The sequence below is a fragment of the Carettochelys insculpta genome, chromosome 9 (genome assembly GCF_033958435.1).
Source record: "Carettochelys insculpta isolate YL-2023 chromosome 9, ASM3395843v1, whole genome shotgun sequence".
Lineage (NCBI taxonomy): Eukaryota > Metazoa > Chordata > Testudines > Carettochelyidae > Carettochelys > Carettochelys insculpta.
The window spans coordinates 815,878-834,722 of record NC_134145.1 but is presented as its reverse complement, the minus strand read 5'-3'; the positions used below and the strand labels follow the sequence as shown (position 1 = coordinate 834,722).

Here is an 18,845-nt window from a genome sequence, read left to right as displayed (position 1 = left end):
GTGCTGGGGATGCCTCCAAGCAATCAGGAGGAGAGCAGAGCCCCATACCAAGGCGGGCATATGGCCAGCACAACTTCCCTGGAGCCTGCTCCACATGGTATCTGCTTCCACACTGCCCTCTGCGCTCAACCCTCAGCTTCCAGCTCCACGGGCCCAGGCCAGAACCCAGCTACCTGGCACGTGTGCTGTGGCATCGCCCCTTCAGCCTCCACTCCAGAAAGGGGCCAGGGGACACAGAACTCTCCCCCTCCGATCAGCCCCATCTCCAGTGGAGTGGGCGCCTGTAGGCCAGGCTGTGAGTGGATCTTTAAAGCATAAAGCCCTCGGAACCATGTCAGCACACCCAGGACAGAAGCCAGCAGCCCTGGGGCATGGGCAGGCTCAGTGCCCACACAGCAGCCCTGCTCATTCTCTGGGTGTGAAATGGCTGGCAGGGAGGCGCTAGGCCACTGACTCAGTGTGATCGGCAGACAGGACCATGGGGGACTGTCACAAGGGTGAGACAGACATGCTGCAGATGTCTGCGACGACAGCCAGCAGCAGGACCATCAGCTTATCTGAATGTGGTTGAGTGCTGCAGCGAGGTCCCTCCCACTCCCTCACCCCCTCGTCCTCTGGGTCACATCCCCAGTGCCTCACATGCCTGGCCCCATACCTGTAGGTCAGCCCTTGGCTGGACTTTGCCGTACAGCGCACTAGCTCCGTGGTACACTGCTTGTGCGTGGTACACTGCCCAGTGCTGTGCATGGGGTGCATGCAGGGGAAGGAGCCAGCACCCAGCAGTGCTGCCTGCACGCAGCCCAAGCTGCCGGTGAGGAGTTCCCTCTCTTCAGGCTCCAGAGCTAGGAGCCAGCCCTGTCCATTCTGCACAGCCCGCCAGCGCAGCAGGACAGCCACTGCCCTGCATGCTCTGTGCAAGGGGCACCCAGCCAGTCAGAGCCCTACTCGCAGGCCACGCCCAGCCGAATGGGGAGGACAGCTGCACGCAAGGCACCCCTCACCTTGAAGTGGTGCTCTACATTGCTGTCAGTGTACTTTGGCATGTGCAGGAAGATGAGCAGGTTCTGGCGCAGGTAGCAGGCCACAGCATGGAGCCAGGGCAGACACACCGGGGGCAGAGCAAACTGGAGGACTTCTGTGGGCGGTGAGCCTGGGGGCTGGATGAACTGTGGAGTGGAAAGCCATTCATTCTCAGGCCCAGCGAGGCAGCGTGAGATGCTCCACTTCCCTGAGTGCTGCTGAGGAGGGACCAATGGGGCTGCACAGAACCCGTGTGAAGGGCCAGGGGATGAATGAGGGGTGCTCACAGGTAACTTGTCCCAGAGATGGGCAGAGCCTCTGCTACAAAGCCCCCTTCAATGGCCTGAAGTTTGGGAGCTTGGTGCCATCCCAGTACCTGGTCCCAGTCCACGTGGCTCACCCAACATAGGAGGTGCCGGATTTTAGCTCCTCCGTGCAGGTGAGGGGTGGCTGGCCTTGGGCAGGGGCAACAGGTAGCCAATGGGGCCTGGCTTCTGGCAGGGTTCTGATCCACATCCAGGGCAGAAGCTCTGGACCGCGCAGCACAGCTGGCTGTGGGTCCTGGGAAAGTCTCACCTCCACGTCAGCTGGGGTCAGCTTGCAGTTCCGCACCAGCATGACAGTGATGATGTCCAAGGTAGCTTCATCCAGACGCCTGCGCAAAACCTTCACCAGCTCATCTGTAATCTCAGGCCCTGGGGAGAAGCAGAGGTGAGAGGAGCCCCCAGGTGAATGGGTACAGCCACTGGAGGTCCTGCTCCACCCCTCCAGCAGAGAGCCTGCCTCTCAGCAAACCCCGAGAAGCCACGTGCCAGGGCAAGTGGCACCCATCAGTGGGGAGGCCCAGGTGCCAGCCAGGGGAGACACTGCACTGCCTGGGTCACACACGGAGCATGGGTTTAATCCTGGGCCATCAGTGGCCTAGACAGATGGGGAGCAAGGGAAGAACAGGGCCCTGCACGGATAGGGAAGCAGCTCTCCCCAGCACTGGGCCAAGGGAAAAACCACCCCCCTGAACCAAGACAAGCCTCCAGCTACGCAGAACTGCTGACTCCAAGCCCTGGCGTCAGGCATTGCTCAGCAAACAGACAGGGCAGAGAACCCGCTCCCTGTCCCTGGGGTGCTCCCACCCAGACCTACCATTCCCACGCTGTATCTAGAAGAGGGGGTGACCCTGTGTGTACCCCAGGAGACCATGACCGACCTGCTGGGGCGACGCCATGCACCATCAGCTGGATGTGTCTGTCTACCTGGCCCACAGGACGAGAAGAGTCCATACTGCGGCAGGAGCCTGTGTCCAGGGAGGAGCGCGAGCCCTGGAGGGAGCGGATGGGGGGTGCTCTAGTCCAGACAATGCTGCTTTCATAGCCCTCTGCAGCCAGCCTCCCCTGCTGGAGAGTTGCTGAGTCCCAGAAAAGCCTAGCCCCTGCTGCTTCTCACATGACCCCTACACCTCACCGTGCAATCCTGTGCTGCCTGCAATTCCCCCACCTCCACTCGCCAGCCTGCCCATGCCCCCAATCAACCTCTGCACTCACAAGTGCCTGCCAGAGAGGCACAGGGGCTGCTCTCTATTCCAGGCCTTCCTCCATCACTATGAGCCCATGCTGGACCCACTGCCCCATGCCCCAGAGGAGATACCCCAGATACCACATGAGTAGAGAGCAGCAAAGACTTACTGTCTGATCCTCCATGTAAACAGGCTCCTGGCTCCGTGTCAGAGCCAAGGAGCGGCACACGCAGCCCTGGGCACTCTGCCCATCCCAGGCCTTCCCGCTCGGGGTGGTTTCAGAGAGTCTGGGGACAGAAAGAGAGACAGGAGGCCGTGTGCGTCAGCCTCTGCCCCATGGCCTGGCACCTGGGGCATTAAGGTGCCAATGAAAAGGAGCAGGAGTCCAGTGGGGGTGTTACTGGAGGCTTAGAAGACCTCCATGCTGACAGTGGGCCTGAACGGTCACCACTGGTGCTAGACTAGCATGCACAGGGCTCTGGCTAGACCCAAACAAGGGGGGCAGCAGGGGACGGGGACGGCCTAGGGACAGTGCTGGGAAGGAGGGCTCCTTACCGGAGGTAGAAGACTGACTTGGTGGATCGCTCTTGGTAGACAAACATGTTCTTCCTGTTCACCACGGAGAAGGCGTTGAGCACTGAGCGCAGTGCCTGGATAGCTGCAGGGACAGGGGACACTGAGCTGTCCTACAGCCCGCTGTGCGCCACCCTGTCCCCAGGGCTTTGGCAGGCAGCACTCAGCCCCTGCCCGCTGGATGCCTTGGAAAGGCAGTGTGCACCTGTGGCAGTGAGGGGACCAGACGTACGCACCTCGCGATACTCCCATGTTGGGCCCCATCTTGAGGCGGGAGTGCACGTGGATGAGGGTGCTCCACACCACAGGGCAGGCAAAGTGACCTGGCACGAACTGCATGGTGGCTGCCAGGTAGTGACGGGGCTGGTAGCTCTCCTCAGCAGAGAAATCTACAAGGCACAGAGGGGTCATGTGAGAAGGACACTGCTATCCTGCCGGGGTAGTGGGGAGGAGGGAGCCCTTACCGTCGGTGGGCTGGGCACGCTGCCGGTAGGTGTAGGGTGTCTCACTCTTCCAGATGTCCTCCTCACTCTCCGCCACCAGTAGCGTGTTGCAGACATGGCTATCATGCAGGTCCTGCAGCAGCAAGCGCTACAACAGAGACGAGGGGCTCAGGCTGGCCACCCGCTAGTTCCCGCTGCCCTCTCACCCTGGTCTGTGCCCAGGCCTTAGTGGGACAAGGGCAGCAGGAGCCCTCCTCATGCTGGTGGGGGCTGGGCTGAACCGAGGAGCCCTGTTCATTGGAGAGCCAGGCTGGAGCTCAGGGCACCAGAGCCTCTCCAGGAGTCACAGTACCTGGTTAACAACCCTGCAGATCTCACCAATCTTCCTCACCACGGTCTGGTGGAGACGCAGACACTCCCCGGCCAGCTCCTCCCCTGCCTCAGCCAGCGCCACCTGCTCCGCGCTCAGGCTGCTTCGTGGGGAAAGGAGAGGGAGGTCAGCAGGCCTGGTGACAGGCGCAGTACCTGGAAACGCCTCGGCAGCAGGCAGGGCCCAGGCGGGGGAGCAACAAGGGCTGGTTTCCCAGAGAGCAGAAGGGAGACTCCACAGAGGGGAAGCAGCAGGGAGGTGAGTGGAATGAGTCAGCTGGTCGGGGCCCAGGCCTGAACAGTGGAGAGAGCAGCAGCTGGCATGGCTGGCAGGGAGACGGGAACTGAGGCTGTGAGCACAGAGACCCAGGGATGGGATGCAAAGCTGTGACTCAGGGCAGGGAGGGCCAGGGGCTCTCAGACCTGTGGGAGCAGGCCTGGGGCAGGTCTGCTGGGGAGGAAGGTGGGGACTCTCACCCCATGCTGCAGATTGCAAGTGGAGATGCAGGGGGACCCCCCTGTACACTGTGGAAAGGATCAACAAAGGATAGCAACTGGAGCCAGTGGGAAGGTGGCTGGGAGTAGCAGAGAGGCTACAGATCTGGGACAGAGTCATAAGAGTCACACTGAATCAGGCCAAAGGTCCATCTAGTCCAGTGTCCTGTCTGCTGACAGTGGTCAGTGCCACTGCGCCAGAGAGTCAACCAACCAGAAAACTATCAAGTGATCCCTCCCCTGTCACCCATTGCCAGCTTCTGGCACATGGAGCCTAGAGACAATCCCTGCCCAGCCTGGCCAATAGCCATTGACAGACCTGTTCTCCAGGAGTTTCTTTGAACTTCACTGTAGCCTTAGCCTTCACAACATCCCCGGCAAGGAGTTTCACAGGTCGACTGTGTGTTGTGTGAAGTATCTCCTGCCTATTAATGTCATTTGGTGACCCCCAGCTCTAGAAGGCTTGAATAACTCTCTCTTCGCTTTCTCCACACCAGTCATGATTTTATAGACATCTATCGTATCCTGCTTACTCATCTCTTTTCCAAGCTGAAAAGTCCCAGTCTTATTAATCTCTCCTCCTATGGCAGCTGTTCCACAACCCCCATCATTGTTGATGGGTCTTTTCTGTACCTTCTCCGATTGAAGTATCTTTTTTGAGATGGGGCAACCACAGCTGTGCACAGTAATGAAGAGGTGGGTGGGGGCATCATGGATTTACACAGAGACAATAAGATTCTCTCTGTCTTTATCTCTCCCCCTTTCTTAATGCTTCCCAACATTGTTAGTTTTTTTGACTGACGCTGCACATTGAGTGGATGTTTCCAGAGAACTAGCCACAATGATTCCAAGACCTCTCGAGTGGTAACAGCCAATTCAGTTCCCAACATTTTATACGTGGAGTTGGCATTATGTATTAGTTTACATTTATCAATACTGAATTTCATCTGCCATTTTGTTGCCCAGTCACCCAGTTTGGCGAGATCCTTGGGTAGTTCTTCACAGGCTGCCTGGGACTGAACTATACAGCTTATCTGCAAACTTTGCCTTCTCACAGTTTACCCCATTTTTGGGGTCATTTATGACTATGCTGAATAGGACTGGTCCCAGTACAGACCCCTGTGAGGACACCACTAATTACTTCTCATCAGCCTGAAAAATGACCATTTATTCCAAACCTTTTAGCCAGTTCCCCATCTGAGAGAGGCCCTTGTCTCGTCTCCCATGACAGCTTACTTTGGTTAAGAGCCTTTGGTGAGGGACCTTGTCAATCACTTTCTGAAGTCCAAGTGTGCTGTATCCACTAGATCCGCTGAGCAGGGGGTGAGACCATTACACCCCTCAGCCAGGGAGTAGCACAGCTATTACCAAGGCTGGCAGCATCTCCCAGCAGTGGCTGGGTGCCTGCCCCAATCCTCCAGCTTTGGCCCAAAGCCCCGGAATGGGGGCAGTTTGGAAGGCAGAACAACAGGAAGCCCCCAGCTCAGTCACAGAGACTAGCATCACTAACCTAGCTTGCCCTGTCCCACATCATGAGCGCTACTATGGGCTGCACTGTCCTAGGTCCCGTGTGACATGCCTGGTACCCATTTAGCCTGGTGCTGGGCTGAGGGCAAGAGCCATGCCCCAGGGACAGCCAGCAGAACAAGGCACAAGCAAGGAAGGAGCAAAGACACCGGGGCAGAGGGCGGGAGAAGTCTGGGGCCTAATTTGAGTGACAGCCACGGGGAGTGGAGAGGGGAGCTGGGACAGGACCTTTGTTACCGTGTGTGAGAATAGACCTCCACTCGGTCCTGCTGGAGCTTTACAATGAGCCAGAAGTCTGGCATCAGGGGGCACTTGGGATCATGGTCACTCATCAGGGCCTCCCCGCACTCAGAGTCACTGCTCCCTCCATCGTAACCTGCTGAAGAAACATGGGCCCTGTGAGTGCAGGCCCACGGCCCACCGCTTCCTTCGAGAGCGGGAGCTGGCCCCTTGGAGCCCTGTGCCCCAGCCACCCCTGCATGTGCTGTGCCCCATGCTGCCCACTCTTGCCAAGGGAATCTCACCTAGGTGATCCGAGTCCATGCTGCCCTGGCTTGACACTAGGCTTTGCACCCGGCTGGGCCGCTGCTTGCTGGCACCTGTGGGAGAGGGAGAACATAAGCAGGTTGTTTGTTGCAGCTCAGACCCCAGGCTCCCAGCTGATTTGGGGACATCATGCTAGCGGACTAGTAGTGCAGGCCCAGCACAGCACAGCAGTAGACTAAGGACGGTCTCTGGAGAAGTGTGCGTGCCAACATGGCCATTCATGGGCCAACCAATGGACCCAGCCCTCCAGGCTGGCACAGAAAGGGGGAGGACTACAGCCTGTCCCCAGAAGCTGCCCCCTCTCCCTGCCCCACCCCTTGACAAACACTCATATCAAGTAGGGACTGCAGCAGCTCCCAGCAAGCTGCCCTCATGGCGCTGCCCAGTCCTAGGCGGGGCTCCTACCTTCCCTGCCCTGGCTCCCCAGGTCAGTCAGGCTTGCTGCAGGCGGCGATTTCTCACCACTTCCCATCTCAGAGGACAAGGGCAGGAACTGGGAACGGGGAAGGGTTGTTTCCCGAGCTGCGTCCGCCAGCAAGCTGTACCCCACTGCTCCTCTATGCACCAACCTCAGCGCCACCTCCGACTCCTGCACCCAAGCCAGGGACTGTGTTATTGGCCCGCTGGACTTGGGAAAAGCCCTCACCCCTGCCCTCCCCAGCCCTGGTCCCCAAAGCTCAGCTGCCTCTGACACCCAGACACTCTCACCTCATCCTGCGTCTGGCTGCCCTCACCCAGTGGGTTGCCCATGCTTGGTCCAAATGGGCTTTCGCCCATTGGCCAGGCCCAGAGGCTCCCAGGCCCCTGCGGCAGGGAGGCCATCAGATGGTTTGGCTGGAGGCCTTCAGCAACTGCTTTACTATTCCCCTCCTGCCCAACATGGCTCTGGGTTGCTCCAGTGCTGCCTTCTGGCATGGGCTGCTGCAAGCTGGGGATCTCCAGGGGGCCCAGCCCCGACGGCAGGGGCTGCTGCAGGCTGGGGACAGTGCTGGCAGGGGTCTCCAGGGGGCGCAGGCGGCTGATGGAAATGTAGTGGTAATCACTGCCCTCTGCATTCAGTACATAGCCTGGCAGGGTCATTCTCCGGAACTCCTGCAACACAGAGCCCAGGAGAGTGCCCTGTAAGGAGGGGCTGGCACTGCGGAGGGCAGAGCAGAGCTCACTGGGCAAGCCCATGGGGCATGGGCCTGGGCAGACATGGGGGGTGGGGCTGGCACTGCGGGAGGGCAGGGCAGAGCAGAGCAGAGCTCACTGGGCAAGCCCATGGGGTGTGGGGCTGGGCAGACATGGGGGTTGGGGGTGGGGCTGGCACTGCGGAGGGCAGAGCAGAGCTCACTGGGCAAGCCCATGGGACACGGGGCTGGGGCTGGGGCTGGCCCTGCGGAGGGCACAGCAGAGAGCTCGCTGGTTGGGGCTGATACCAGAGAGAGCAGAGTAGAGCTTGCTGGGCATGCATGTGGGGGGCGGGGCGGGGCAGGGCAGGGCAGGGCAGGGCATGGGCCTCTCACCTCTCTGAACTTCTCCAGGGAGTGCTCGGGCCCAAAGACAAACTGCAGCGGCACTACTTCACTGTGGCAGCTGGGCCTCCCCTGGGAGCTGTAGACATGGCTGGCAACCCGCTCCAGGATGGCAGTGCTGACCACCTGCGAATGGCGCAGTGCAGACACCATCTCATCGTCCAGGAGCCAGCAGATCTAAAGAGCAGGGATATGAGCTGGTGACCTAAGCCCACACTCCCCGCTTTGCGCTGCAGGGCCTTCTCCCTCCCCAGAGTGGCCAGAGTTCAGACACCCTCCTGCACTGATCCCCAGTCTGTGGCTGGACACAGACTAGTCCAGCACTGGGCAAGCAGAACCAGTGTCCAGTGCATCTTCAGCAAGGCTAAGCCCTGCTCTCAGCATGCAGCGGGTGTGTGAGAAGGTGGCACTGCAATGACCCAGGGAGGGCAGGCCAGGGCTCACCTCGCTCATAGTGGCTTCGACAGCTTGCCTGTGCACGTCCGGGAGGCTGGAGAGCGCTGGGTGCCTAGGAGAGGGAAGAGTATTGTTCACTTCCCTGCACTGCAGCCTAGCATGAAGCTCAGCTGCCAGCCCATGGGCAGTACCTCTCGCCTCCTGCAGCCGGCAGCCTGTCCAGGTTGTGCATCATGTCCTCCTCGGAGCGAAGGGAAGAGGGCTGGCCGGGCGAGCGGGTGAAGGAGACACTGCTCTCAGACGTATACCTGCCACAAGAGAGGCAAGGCTGAGGGAGAAGACTCCCAGAGGTGGCTCTAGTGGAGTGCAGCAGCCTCAGGCCAGCTGAGCAGTGGAATGGAGGAGACTGTTTCTTCTGCTGTAGCCTCATCATGGGAAATCAGAGCAGCCTGGCTCTGCAGAGGGTCCAGGAAGTGAGGCAGAACTGCACTTCCCTTGTCTACGGGGTCGGGGGGTCAGTTCTGGGGAGCTGGGCGTGCCGCACACCCACCTGTTGTGATGAAGATCAGTGGTTACACCATCTATCTCCAGCGGCAGGGTCAACACAAAGATGTCCAGAGTCACACAGAGGTCGCGGAGGTCAATGCTGGCCATGGCCTGGCAGCTCTCCAGGCAGCTCAGCACTTCCCCTGTGGAGGGGCACCATGTAAGACGAAGGGGCTAGCAGTATGCGGGGGCCTATGCTGAACTCAGGCAGGTAGGAGGAGCCCCTGGGCACCATGGGGTGCAATGAAAGCCCAGGTCCTGCAGCTCCTATGTGGCATACTTGAGCCACTTTCCCAGGTAGCAGAAGGGCTGGCTGGAGGACCCAGCCTCCCATGAGCAGTGTCTGGAGCACAGAGACAAGCATGCTATGCCCCAAGTGGCTCCACTCACCCAGCCAGCAGTCTGACGCTGCCCTGGCCCCCCAGTGGAACCCTTCAGCTGAGGCTGCAAGCAAGGCCAGAGCCCTGGCAGTTGTGGCACACTCTTACCCAGGCAGGTGGGCAACGACCGCACAGGCATGGAGCTATGCTGGCTGCGCAGCTTCACTGAGCAGGTCAGGTGCACAAAAAGCGGGGGCATCTCCTGCTCCAGGAGCTCGTGCTCATTCAGTGAATCCCCGCCCAGGACGCTGAACGAGTCGTCGTCGTGGTTGACGGTGTTCGAGTCGGAGAGGAAGCCTGTGTCCATGAATTCAGCCTCCAGCTTCTCCCGATACTCCACCTCCAGCTCTGGGTCGCTCTCGGTGACGATGCAGCCACCAGACACGGTCCCTGCACACACACACACACAGGGCTGCTCTGCTCTAGCACAGTGTAACCCAACTACTGGGGTGGCAGCGCACAGCAGCAGCATTCCAGTGCCAGCCTGGCCAGGGCTGGCCTGACTGCAGCCACCCTAGGCTTCTGCCTGCACAGCACAGCAGCTGGAGGTGAGACCTTCCTGCTGCTCCCACAGCTACACTGGGGCACTTGTCGGGCAGTCCAGCTAAGCTCCCTCCCCCCGTCCCCCATGGAGCACAGCAGAGTCCAACCCCAGGTACAAGCTCTGCCTTGGGAGGAAAGCATTACCTTCTTCGCCTGCCAGTTCAGCCTCCGAACCCTCCATGTCCTCACTGTCCTTCCTGTCTGCTTGCTCCCGGGGGGCCTCCTCCTGAGCAGGGAAGAAAAACCTCATGTCACTCATTCAGCTGGGCAGTGGGGCAAGCTGCAGCTGCTCCTCCACCCCAGGCAGATGCAGAGCAGCCAAACAACACTTCCCTCCTTGGGGCAAGCCTGGCTCACTTGTCCCTGTCTCACCAAGGCACTGGGACCCTCCTCCGGCCCTTACCCACCTCGTTCTTGGCACAGGGTGGGCAGTAGAAGAAATAATGAGGATTTGACAGCACTGGCTTAAAATGCAAACTCCCAATTTCCAGGAACTTGTCCTGCCAAGAGACAAAGAAGAGAGTAAGTGTGAGAATGACCCGCTCCGGCCCCAGCCCCTGCATGCTCCCTCAGCTCTCACCTGGATGATTTTATGCAGGTCGGGGTGCACCTGGCAGGGCCGTCCACGCTCCAGCAGGGAGAGGGGGAACTCCGCACAGCAGCTGGCACTACTCTTGGGCTCCTCGGGGGGGCAGGAGAACCCCGCACACTCCTGCTCGCTGTAGTCCTCCATCTCTGCACTGAGGCCATATGGGCACAGTACCAACCATGAGCAGAGTCAGACTCGCCTCCAGCCACGGCACCTCCATCCCCAGCCAGCTAAGACACCTAGATTCCACTGGGGCCTAGATACCAGAAGACACTTCCACCCATGTGTCTGCCCCCCTGGCCCTGCCCCAACTACACAGGCCTGCTGGGGACTGGGCCCCTCTGCTAAGCTCCAGCGGGCATCACCCAGGAAGAAGTGTAGAAGGACAGTGCAGGTTGTATGGCCTTGAACTCTGCATGAGGGCTGGGGGACAGCTGCATCCACGCTAGGCTTTCAGCAGAGAGGCAGCCAGGGCGTCAGACCAGGTGTGTGTACAGACACTGGCTGAGTCCAGCCATGCGGGATGAGAAGCAGCATTGCTGGACAAGCAGGCAGAGTGCAGCAATGTCCCTGCTCAGTGCTGACGGGGGCTGGTCTCGCTGCACGTAGCAGACATTAACCAGCTGATCCTGCAGGCTCCCTGGCCCTGCACCCACACTGCTGACCTTGACACAGCACAAAACTCTCCAGCCACAGACCCTGTCATGCAGACATCTCCTGCTAGCATGGCTGGGTGACATACTCCTTGCCAGTTCCTGGGGAAGGAGAACCCACGTGGACACACAGCAGCGTCCCCATGCAATGCTGCCTCACTCTGGGAGCGCAGGCACCTCCCGAACCCTCCCGCCCACGACGCTGCATCTCCTCTGCATGGAGGCAGCCCGGGAGCACTCAGCCCCTCCCCAAGACAACGCAAAGGGAGCAGACGGCTCCTACCTGGATTCGGAGACCAGGAAGCCCTTCCTGCTGGAGTGGGGTTCCTCCTCACACTCCAGACCGGCTGCCTGGGGCTGCATGTGGATGTGCCGGTGGCTCTCACGGAAGGCCCGCACGTGGCTGCAAAGGGTCAGCAGGAAATTGGTGATGTCAATCTCCTGCAGCAGCTCCTCGCAGTAGTCCATGGCTGTGAGAAGGTCCTGGGAGCTAATGCTGTGCGACTGCTGCAGGCTCTTGAACAACCCTGTGGGTGGAAAGCTGAGCTGAGCTGAGCTGAGCGCACAACTGTGCCCCACAGCAACACAGCTCGCGCAGCAAGCAATGGAAGGGAGCCCGTGACCGTGGTTACTTGTGCAGCCCCCCAGAGAGCCTCCAACTGAAGGGCTGAGCAAGCAGTGCCCACTTTGTGCTGAGCGCCCCACAGCTGTGCACCCTAGCATGGAGGGGCTGTGCGGAAGGACGCCTTAGCCAGCCCAGACAAGAAATCAGTCTCCTGCAGAGAATGCACTCCCCAACACCCTCTCAGCCAGTAGCACAGGGTTAGGACAGCCCTGGCTCAGCCCCCTCCTTACCTTTCACGTAGCACTGGTGCGAGTGCTCCTGCAGAAGCGTGCAGTAACTCACCAGCTCCTTGTGCTTTGGGTCTAGCCAGGTGGTGTTAGGGGGGCGCTCTAGAAACTGGGACCTGGAAGAGAACAGCAGCAGGGTCATCACAGCCTCCCTGGCAAATCGTACCCTGGGAGGAAAGGGTAACCTTGGCAGGGCTGGGCTGGGCCACGGCCAGCCTACAAGCTCTTGCAGGCACACACTGCCGCAAGTGAGAAGGAATGTCCCAGCAGACTAGAGCCAGAAGCCTGCATGGAAAGGGCTCAGGGTTGCACAGCTGTGTGCGCTCCCTGCCCCAAGCTGGGGAGCTGGCCTCACCTGAAAAAGATGTCATGGGGTGGCCGGTGTGTCCGGGGGCTGATCATCTGCTCCCGCAGCAGCTCCAGGGAGCAGCTGTAGACATAGATGGGGCAGCGGACCCGGTGACTTTCGCTCAGCTCGGGCTGCGAGGCCTGGCGGCTGAAGGAGATGTGTACGTCCTTCCGCAGGGCAGCGCCTGGCTCCCTGCTTGCTTCTGCAGAGGAGAAGTCCCCAATGATGGCCCAAGACACCAGCCTGCCCTTTCCTCACAAGGCTCTCCAATGAACTCCAGGCTCTGGCCCCTTGCTCCCAGGAGCTCCCTGCCAGGTTTCGCTCCATTGCCCCAGGCCAGTTTGTAGCTTCCCTTAGACTCTCCACACCTGAGCATACTGGGCTGAGCTTCTTGGGATCTTCCACTCGGGCCCCTGTAATGACTCTGTACAGCAGCAAGTACCCAGAGCACCTCAGCCACCAGCTGCCTTTCCCTCCCCTTTTCACTATTGAGGGCTCTGTGTAGGGCCTGGCCACCCCCCGTCTGCAGTGCTGCCTCTTCCCCTGCCCTGTGGGGGGCCATGATTGCCAGCAGGTAGATGGTGTCTGCCCCCCATGTGACCAAGCAGCACAGCACACGCCAGACAGAATGTGTGCAAGACCCAGGAGCCCCCATAGCAGCAGGGCTGGTGACTGGCTGGCACCAGCACCACTGCTGGAGGCAAAGTCACTTGCTCTGCAGCTGGTGCAGTGACAAGCAGACATCCATTGCCCAAGGAGCAGCCGCTCTGGGGCGCGTGTGGTGGGGAGGGAGTGAGGGGCAGGGCAGGCTGTGTATATGACAATGCCACTTCTCTGGGCATGGGAGTGCGGGAGGGGGCTGTGGGCAGGGCGTGTACATCGCTGTGCCGCCTGAGTGCATGTGCACACGCTCTGGCCAGGCTGCGTACACCCCGTGTCACCCGTCTGTGTGGGGGACAGGCTGCAGACGCTGCCATGCCCCTCTCAGGGAGGGGAGATGTGGGTGGTGCTGGCCAGACCATGTACGCTGCTGTGCTGCCCATCGGGGGAAGGGCGTATCACACAGTCCCACAGGGCTAAGCCGCACCAGGCTCTGCTCTGCCCTGCCTCACCGTAGCAAGCACTCAGGAGTGGTAGAGAAGGACAGTCCTGTGCTCAGGCCCGGGCCCTACCCACAGCACATGGGGAGTGGGGAACTAGAGCCAGTACCATTGGGCGGCGTTACACTGAGAGTAGGTGGAAGTGCTGCAGCCGCTGTCTCCTGGAGTCCCATTTTGCTGGGCTCCCCACATGAAGGGTCTGAGCTCTCTACCCTTGCTGAGCTGTCCTCCTCCAGAACTTTCTCCGGTGCACAAGCCATCAGCTTCTGTACATCTAGAGAAGGAAAGGAGTGGTCAGGCCTGTACCACATACCCTGCAGGCTGGGACCTGCTGCCAGGCAGCACTGCAGTGGGCTTGGAGAGCCAGCCACTTTCTGAGTGCCTCCAAACAGGGGTGAGAAGCAGCCAAGATAGGAGGAGTTCAGCCTGGGTGACTGGGATCAATCCTTAAAATGCCGACCCCTGCAACAGACCTCAGGGAAAACCCTGCCAGCTGCTCCAGCCTCCACCCCAGTAACCCCAGGGAGTCCCACTCCCTCACTCTCCCACCACTGCAGGGGCAAGGAGCTAGAGGCACTCCCCAAACCAGGTCAAAATAAACTGAGGAAACGGGAGCCAAGTGCAGCCAGGTAGCTCCCAGAACACAGCAGAGATATGTTGCCAAGCCCCTCACTCATGAGCTCTGCCCATGTTCATGTAGTGGGCAGGATGGCACCCGCCCCCCAGGTCACCCACCCCATGAGAGTCCCTGGGCACACACAGCACTGTGGGACGGACTCACCAGGGAAGGTGGCTGGCAGGAAGGTAAGGAAGAGGTGCTGTGGATTGACCAGCTTGGCATAGCATCGCCACTGCAGAGGCAGCCCAGCAGCATCAGCTGGGAGCACACTGGTCTCAGCATTGCACAGGCTCTGAGGATAGAGCACAGTGGGCTAAGAGGGCAGGCACACCCCCGGGCGAGGTGGGGGATGGACAGCGGAGGCTCCTCAGGGACTGGCTGGCCAGCCTCAGGCACATCTGCCTCCGTGTCCATGCGCTCGACCTGCTGACAGGGCCCTGGCTGCAGTATAGCACAGGGGGCCATGGGATGATCTTCCACAGGCCCTCCTTGGTCACCCTCCAGCTCTTTCTGGAGCTGAGTTCTCCAGGGGCAGCACCAGTGCCAGCCGAGGCACTTTACCAGCCACATGCCTGTCTCCTCTGGCCCCTGGGCAGCCAGGGAGCTGGGTATGAAGTGCTCCTTCCCAAGCCCCATCACAGGTCTCAGACCAGCCACGACACCCACCCCTGTGCCACACTCAGGAGAGTGCAAGGCTCACAGCAGCCAAGGGAGGTACCTGCAGGGTGCTTGTGGAGCCGCTCACATCCCTGGTAGTGCTGCTGCCAACAGGGTGAGCAGCCAGTGAGAGGTCCTCCTGACCCAGGGGTGCAGAGGCCTTCAAAGGCTCTTCTGCAACAGAAGAGACAGACTGTGAGGAGGGGAGCCAGAGAGCCAGGCACAGAGGGTCCCGTGTTGCCAGCTGCCAGGCTCTCAGCCCCTTACCTCGGATCAGCGGGAGCGAGAATGGGGGGAGGTGACCTTCGCGGTCCCGCTGAAGGACCTGCTCCATGAAGGCCACGTGATCCGAGTCTGCCAAGGGGATCTCCCGGTCGCTGAGGTCATGCTGCAGACAGCCATGGAAGAAGCCTAGCAGCATTTCATTGGGTGCAAACGACATGTCCTTGGCCATCGTATCATCCTCTGTTCCAGAACAGAACCACCAGCCTCAGAGAACCCCTGCAGCCAGCTGCTGTCCCAGCTCCCCTCCTGCCAGATGGGGGTCATGGCAAGGAGCCAGCAGCATGCAGCTGGAGAGTGTTTCTCTGTATGTCTGCAAGGTGCGCTTTATACGAGGCTGAGGTAGTTCCCACTACCAGCAGCACAAACCTCTCTGTGCCTACCAATACCACCTATGGGACCATGGTGAAGACACAGTCCAAGTATAGGAGAAGCCACAAGATAGCACAGGGACCCAGGCCTGACACCAACAGACCCACTTACAAGCTGCCACTAGCATAGCAGCAACCTCCAACATCCCTGCCAGCAATCCTGGGGCATAGGAGCCAACTCTTATAGCCCTGCTGGGAGACAAGGGGGCACCACTGCAGGGAGAAGAGCTATACTGGGGCAGACCAAAAGGTCCACCTAGCCAATATCCTTTCTTCTGACCAATGCCTGGTGCCCCAGACGGATGAAAAGAACAAGTAACCCTTGCGAGATCATGCATTTATACAGAGGCAACAAGAGATCTGCATTGCTTTGCATTTATCAACACTGAATTTCACTGGGCATACACCTGCCTTGTCACCCAGTTTTGAGAGACCCTTTTGAAGTTTTCCATTGGCTGCTGTGGACTTAACTATCTCAAACAGTTCAGTATCATCTGCAAACTCTGCCACCTCACTGTTTGCCTCTTTCTCCTGATCATTTATGAGTATGTTGAATAGAACTGGTCCCAGGGACCCTGAGGGACACCACTAGTTTCCTCTTTCCATCCTGAGAACTAGACAGGAGCCCCCATCTGACCCTACTGTACTAACCAGGGCTGAGGGGCCTCCCCAGCTGCGAAGGCAATGGTGCAAAAGCATTGACAGTTTATAAAATGCTCCAGTCACCTACACCTTCATTAACAGAAAGGGAACCGAAGGGAGATGAAACAGGGCTGTCCAGTCTATGCTGCCTGCTGGTACAAACCCCAGACCGCTGGGGTCATTCCTGGAGGACGGTGAAACAAAAACTGATATACCAGCTTTGGTCCATCATAAATTACACCTAATGGTGAACCAACTGTGGGGTGCGGCATCGTCACCTGGGCTGTAGGAGCTACTGCAATACTAACGGGCCTTCGTCAGCCTGATCCTGAGAGCTGCCCTGGCCAACCCGGGCCAGAGCAAGAGACCCAGATCACCTCATGTCTCTCTGGCTCCAGCAACAGCTGGCTGGACACAGAGCAACAAAAGCAATTCCCTGAACAGCCCGAGGGTGGCAGCCGTGTGCCCAGGTTTGGAGCACAGACTAGCTTGTGTAGTGTAAGAGAGGAAGCCGTGCTAGCCTGTGCACTATCCAAACAAAAAGCAGCCAAGTGGCTCTTTAAAGACGAGCAAAATAGTTTATTAGGTGAGCTTTCGTGGGACAGACCCACTTCTTCAGACCATAGCCAGAACCATGCTGTTCTGGTCTGGATATGGTCTGAAGAAGTGGGTCTGTCCCACAAAAGCTCACCTAATAAACTATTTCGCTAGTTTTTAAAGTGTTACTTGACCGCTTTTTGTTTAGATTAGCTTGTGCTGTGCTTGTTTCTGCCAAGGCCAGAGATATCACCTGCAGCAGGCAAGAGGCCCAACTGCAGGGGGCCCGGAGCTCCTGGCTACTGCAGCAGCTGGGAGTTCTGGACCCCTTTGAAATGCCAGGGGAGGGTCACTACTGCTCCATGCAGCTTCTGAGGAGTAGGAGGGGAACCCAGTGCCATGCTCTGGGCATCACTGAGGGCTGCCTGCCTTCTTCCCTGCCCTCCCCCCCGCCACACACACACACACACACACCTTGCCCCCAGGCTCATGGTCCAGCTGATCACCTGCATTTTCCCCATGCTTCTCCTCCCTCTCCTGGGCACATGCATCTGGCTTGGGTTTCAAGGAAGCAAACAAAGCAGCAAGACACCCAGCGCTCCTCTCTGCCCCAGAAGCACAATTACCACTGTCCACACAGGGAGAAGGGGGCAGTCAAGGAGCTTCCCTGCTAACCACTGCAGCTAGAGGAGCATGGTTATAGTATTTCATGTTCCCTGGGCCTCTGCTGTTCTCCCACTGCTCCCTGGCTCCAGGAACCTGAGTGCTCACCTCCTGTCAGCATGAGGAAGAACATCTCAATCTGCTGGCATTTAGGCAGCAACTTCAGCAGGCTGAACTGGAACGGGATCTCATGCACATGGGAGCCATCCCCCATCTCAGGGCCTGCAAGGAGAACAAGGGAAGATAAGGCAGCCCCTCGCCCATCTGGGAAGGGGGTCGCTGCCAGGCAGGGGTATAGGAGCTGGACCCCAAGGAGTGCCTGCAACTGGGGAGACATGCACACAGCACTGAAAGTGACTTTGTGAATCAGGGTGAAGCAGAGAGGGTGGAATGCACAGTTTATTATTAATTTTTCATACGACCCTGGCACCTAGAAGTCCTGGTCATTAAGCAACACCCTCCTGTGCCGGTTGCAGGACAGAGATAGAAAAACAAGACAGTTCCTGTCCACAGAGCTGCACATCTAAGGATAAGGCAAAAGATGGTGAGATATGGCACTGGCCAGCATGACAGGCAGCCTTCTTAGCACACAACTGGTTGTAGGTTGCAGAGCAAAGCAGATTCTGCAGAAGGCTGCATATACAGGTTGCTCAGCCAAGCCCAAGAGACAGCAGGGGACAAACCACAAAGGAGCTTGCTTGCAAGTTTAATGCATGAGAGCTGGAGGCTGGCACTGTGCTGGATGCAGGTGGGAGGGAAAAGACACAACATGAGGAAATACTTAAGGGCACTGCAGCTGCTTGGTTGCGCTTTGTGTTTAAACGAGGAGTGAAGATGAAGCCAGGGAAGGAATGCAAAGAGGGGGTAAGATGGTCAAAGTGACAGGATAGGCAAAGAATCTTGGCAGCAGCAGCCAGAGAAGAGTGTGCTGCAGCAATCCAGGTGAGGGTAACAGGTCCAGGAGGACAGGCTCAGGTGCATGGATGCTCAGGAAAGCCATATCGTTGAGCTGCGTGCAATGCTGTAGCTGTGTTGGGCCCACAAGATCAGAGAGACAAGACAGGGAGGTGATAATAACCAAGAAGTTATCCACTCAAAGTAGTACCGCGGCACCTTATAGACTAGCTAATATTTTGGAGCATCAGCTTTGGTGGGCAAAGACCCATTTCTGATGAAGATGGTCTTTGCAAACGAAAGCTTACGCTCCAAAATATTTGTTAGTCTATAAGGTGCTACAGGACTACTTGTTTGTGCAAATACAGACTAACAAGGCTACCTACCCCTCTGACACTTGCCATTCCAAGATGATACCTCACCCCCTTGTGCTGCCGATATCAGAAAGAGAGTATAGAAAGTACAGTCTTCCCCTGCTTTATGAGGGTAATTCGTTCCTGAAAAACTCCTCTTAGGGCGAATTCTTGTAAGTCGAAAATGTAATTACCATTAATTTCAACGGGAAAAAACTGTATGCGTTCCTGAACCCCAGAATTTACACCCACTTACACTTAACCTGGTAGAGGGCACAGCCGTGCAGAGCAGGTGGTGGCGGCCCCCTAGCCGCCCAGGGAGCGAGCAACAGGGGCGTGGCCAGGATGGACTGTGCGCCCAGCAACCACACCTCCCAGGAGCGCCTGGGAACGGCCGCCGGCTGCTGCAGCACTGAGGC

At 58.6% G+C, this 18,845-nt stretch overlaps 1 protein-coding gene across 15 annotated transcripts in view; it reads right to left on the bottom strand.

The window, feature by feature from the left end:
* SZT2 (SZT2 subunit of KICSTOR complex) overlaps positions 1-18,845 on the bottom strand; it is a 106,596-nt gene that overhangs the window by 36,193 nt on the left and 51,558 nt on the right. For 9 of the 15 annotated variants that reach the window (XM_075003441.1, XM_075003448.1, XM_075003444.1 and 6 more), the window contains 28 exons: positions 17,288-17,401; positions 14,952-15,149; positions 14,746-14,858; positions 14,190-14,319; positions 13,518-13,682; positions 12,315-12,510; positions 11,963-12,075; positions 11,391-11,634; positions 10,446-10,605; positions 10,273-10,365; positions 10,010-10,091; positions 9,431-9,712; positions 8,947-9,085; positions 8,588-8,704; positions 8,445-8,508; positions 7,992-8,177; positions 7,192-7,575; positions 6,889-7,072; positions 6,462-6,536; positions 6,175-6,316; positions 3,899-4,019; positions 3,568-3,694; positions 3,340-3,492; positions 3,086-3,188; positions 2,700-2,817; positions 2,225-2,336; positions 1,597-1,715; positions 1,002-1,166 (listed from right to left, as the gene is read on the bottom strand). In XM_075003441.1, coding sequence (XP_074859542.1) covers positions 1,002-1,166; positions 1,597-1,715; positions 2,225-2,336; positions 2,700-2,817; positions 3,086-3,188; positions 3,340-3,492; positions 3,568-3,694; positions 3,899-4,019; positions 6,175-6,316; positions 6,462-6,536; positions 6,889-7,072; positions 7,192-7,575; positions 7,992-8,177; positions 8,445-8,508; positions 8,588-8,704; positions 8,947-9,085; positions 9,431-9,712; positions 10,010-10,091; positions 10,273-10,365; positions 10,446-10,605; positions 11,391-11,634; positions 11,963-12,075; positions 12,315-12,510; positions 13,518-13,682; positions 14,190-14,319; positions 14,746-14,858; positions 14,952-15,149; positions 17,288-17,401 — 4,199 coding nt within the window. The remainder of the gene's footprint in view (positions 1-1,001; positions 1,167-1,596; positions 1,716-2,224; positions 2,337-2,699; positions 2,818-3,085; positions 3,189-3,339; positions 3,493-3,567; positions 3,695-3,898; positions 4,020-6,174; positions 6,317-6,461; positions 6,537-6,888; positions 7,073-7,191; positions 7,576-7,991; positions 8,178-8,444; positions 8,509-8,587; positions 8,705-8,946; positions 9,086-9,430; positions 9,713-10,009; positions 10,092-10,272; positions 10,366-10,445; positions 10,606-11,390; positions 11,635-11,962; positions 12,076-12,314; positions 12,511-13,517; positions 13,683-14,189; positions 14,320-14,745; positions 14,859-14,951; positions 15,150-17,287; positions 17,402-18,845) is intronic. The other 6 variants (XM_075003445.1, XM_075003453.1, XM_075003455.1 and 3 more) reach the window with 3 other exon arrangements.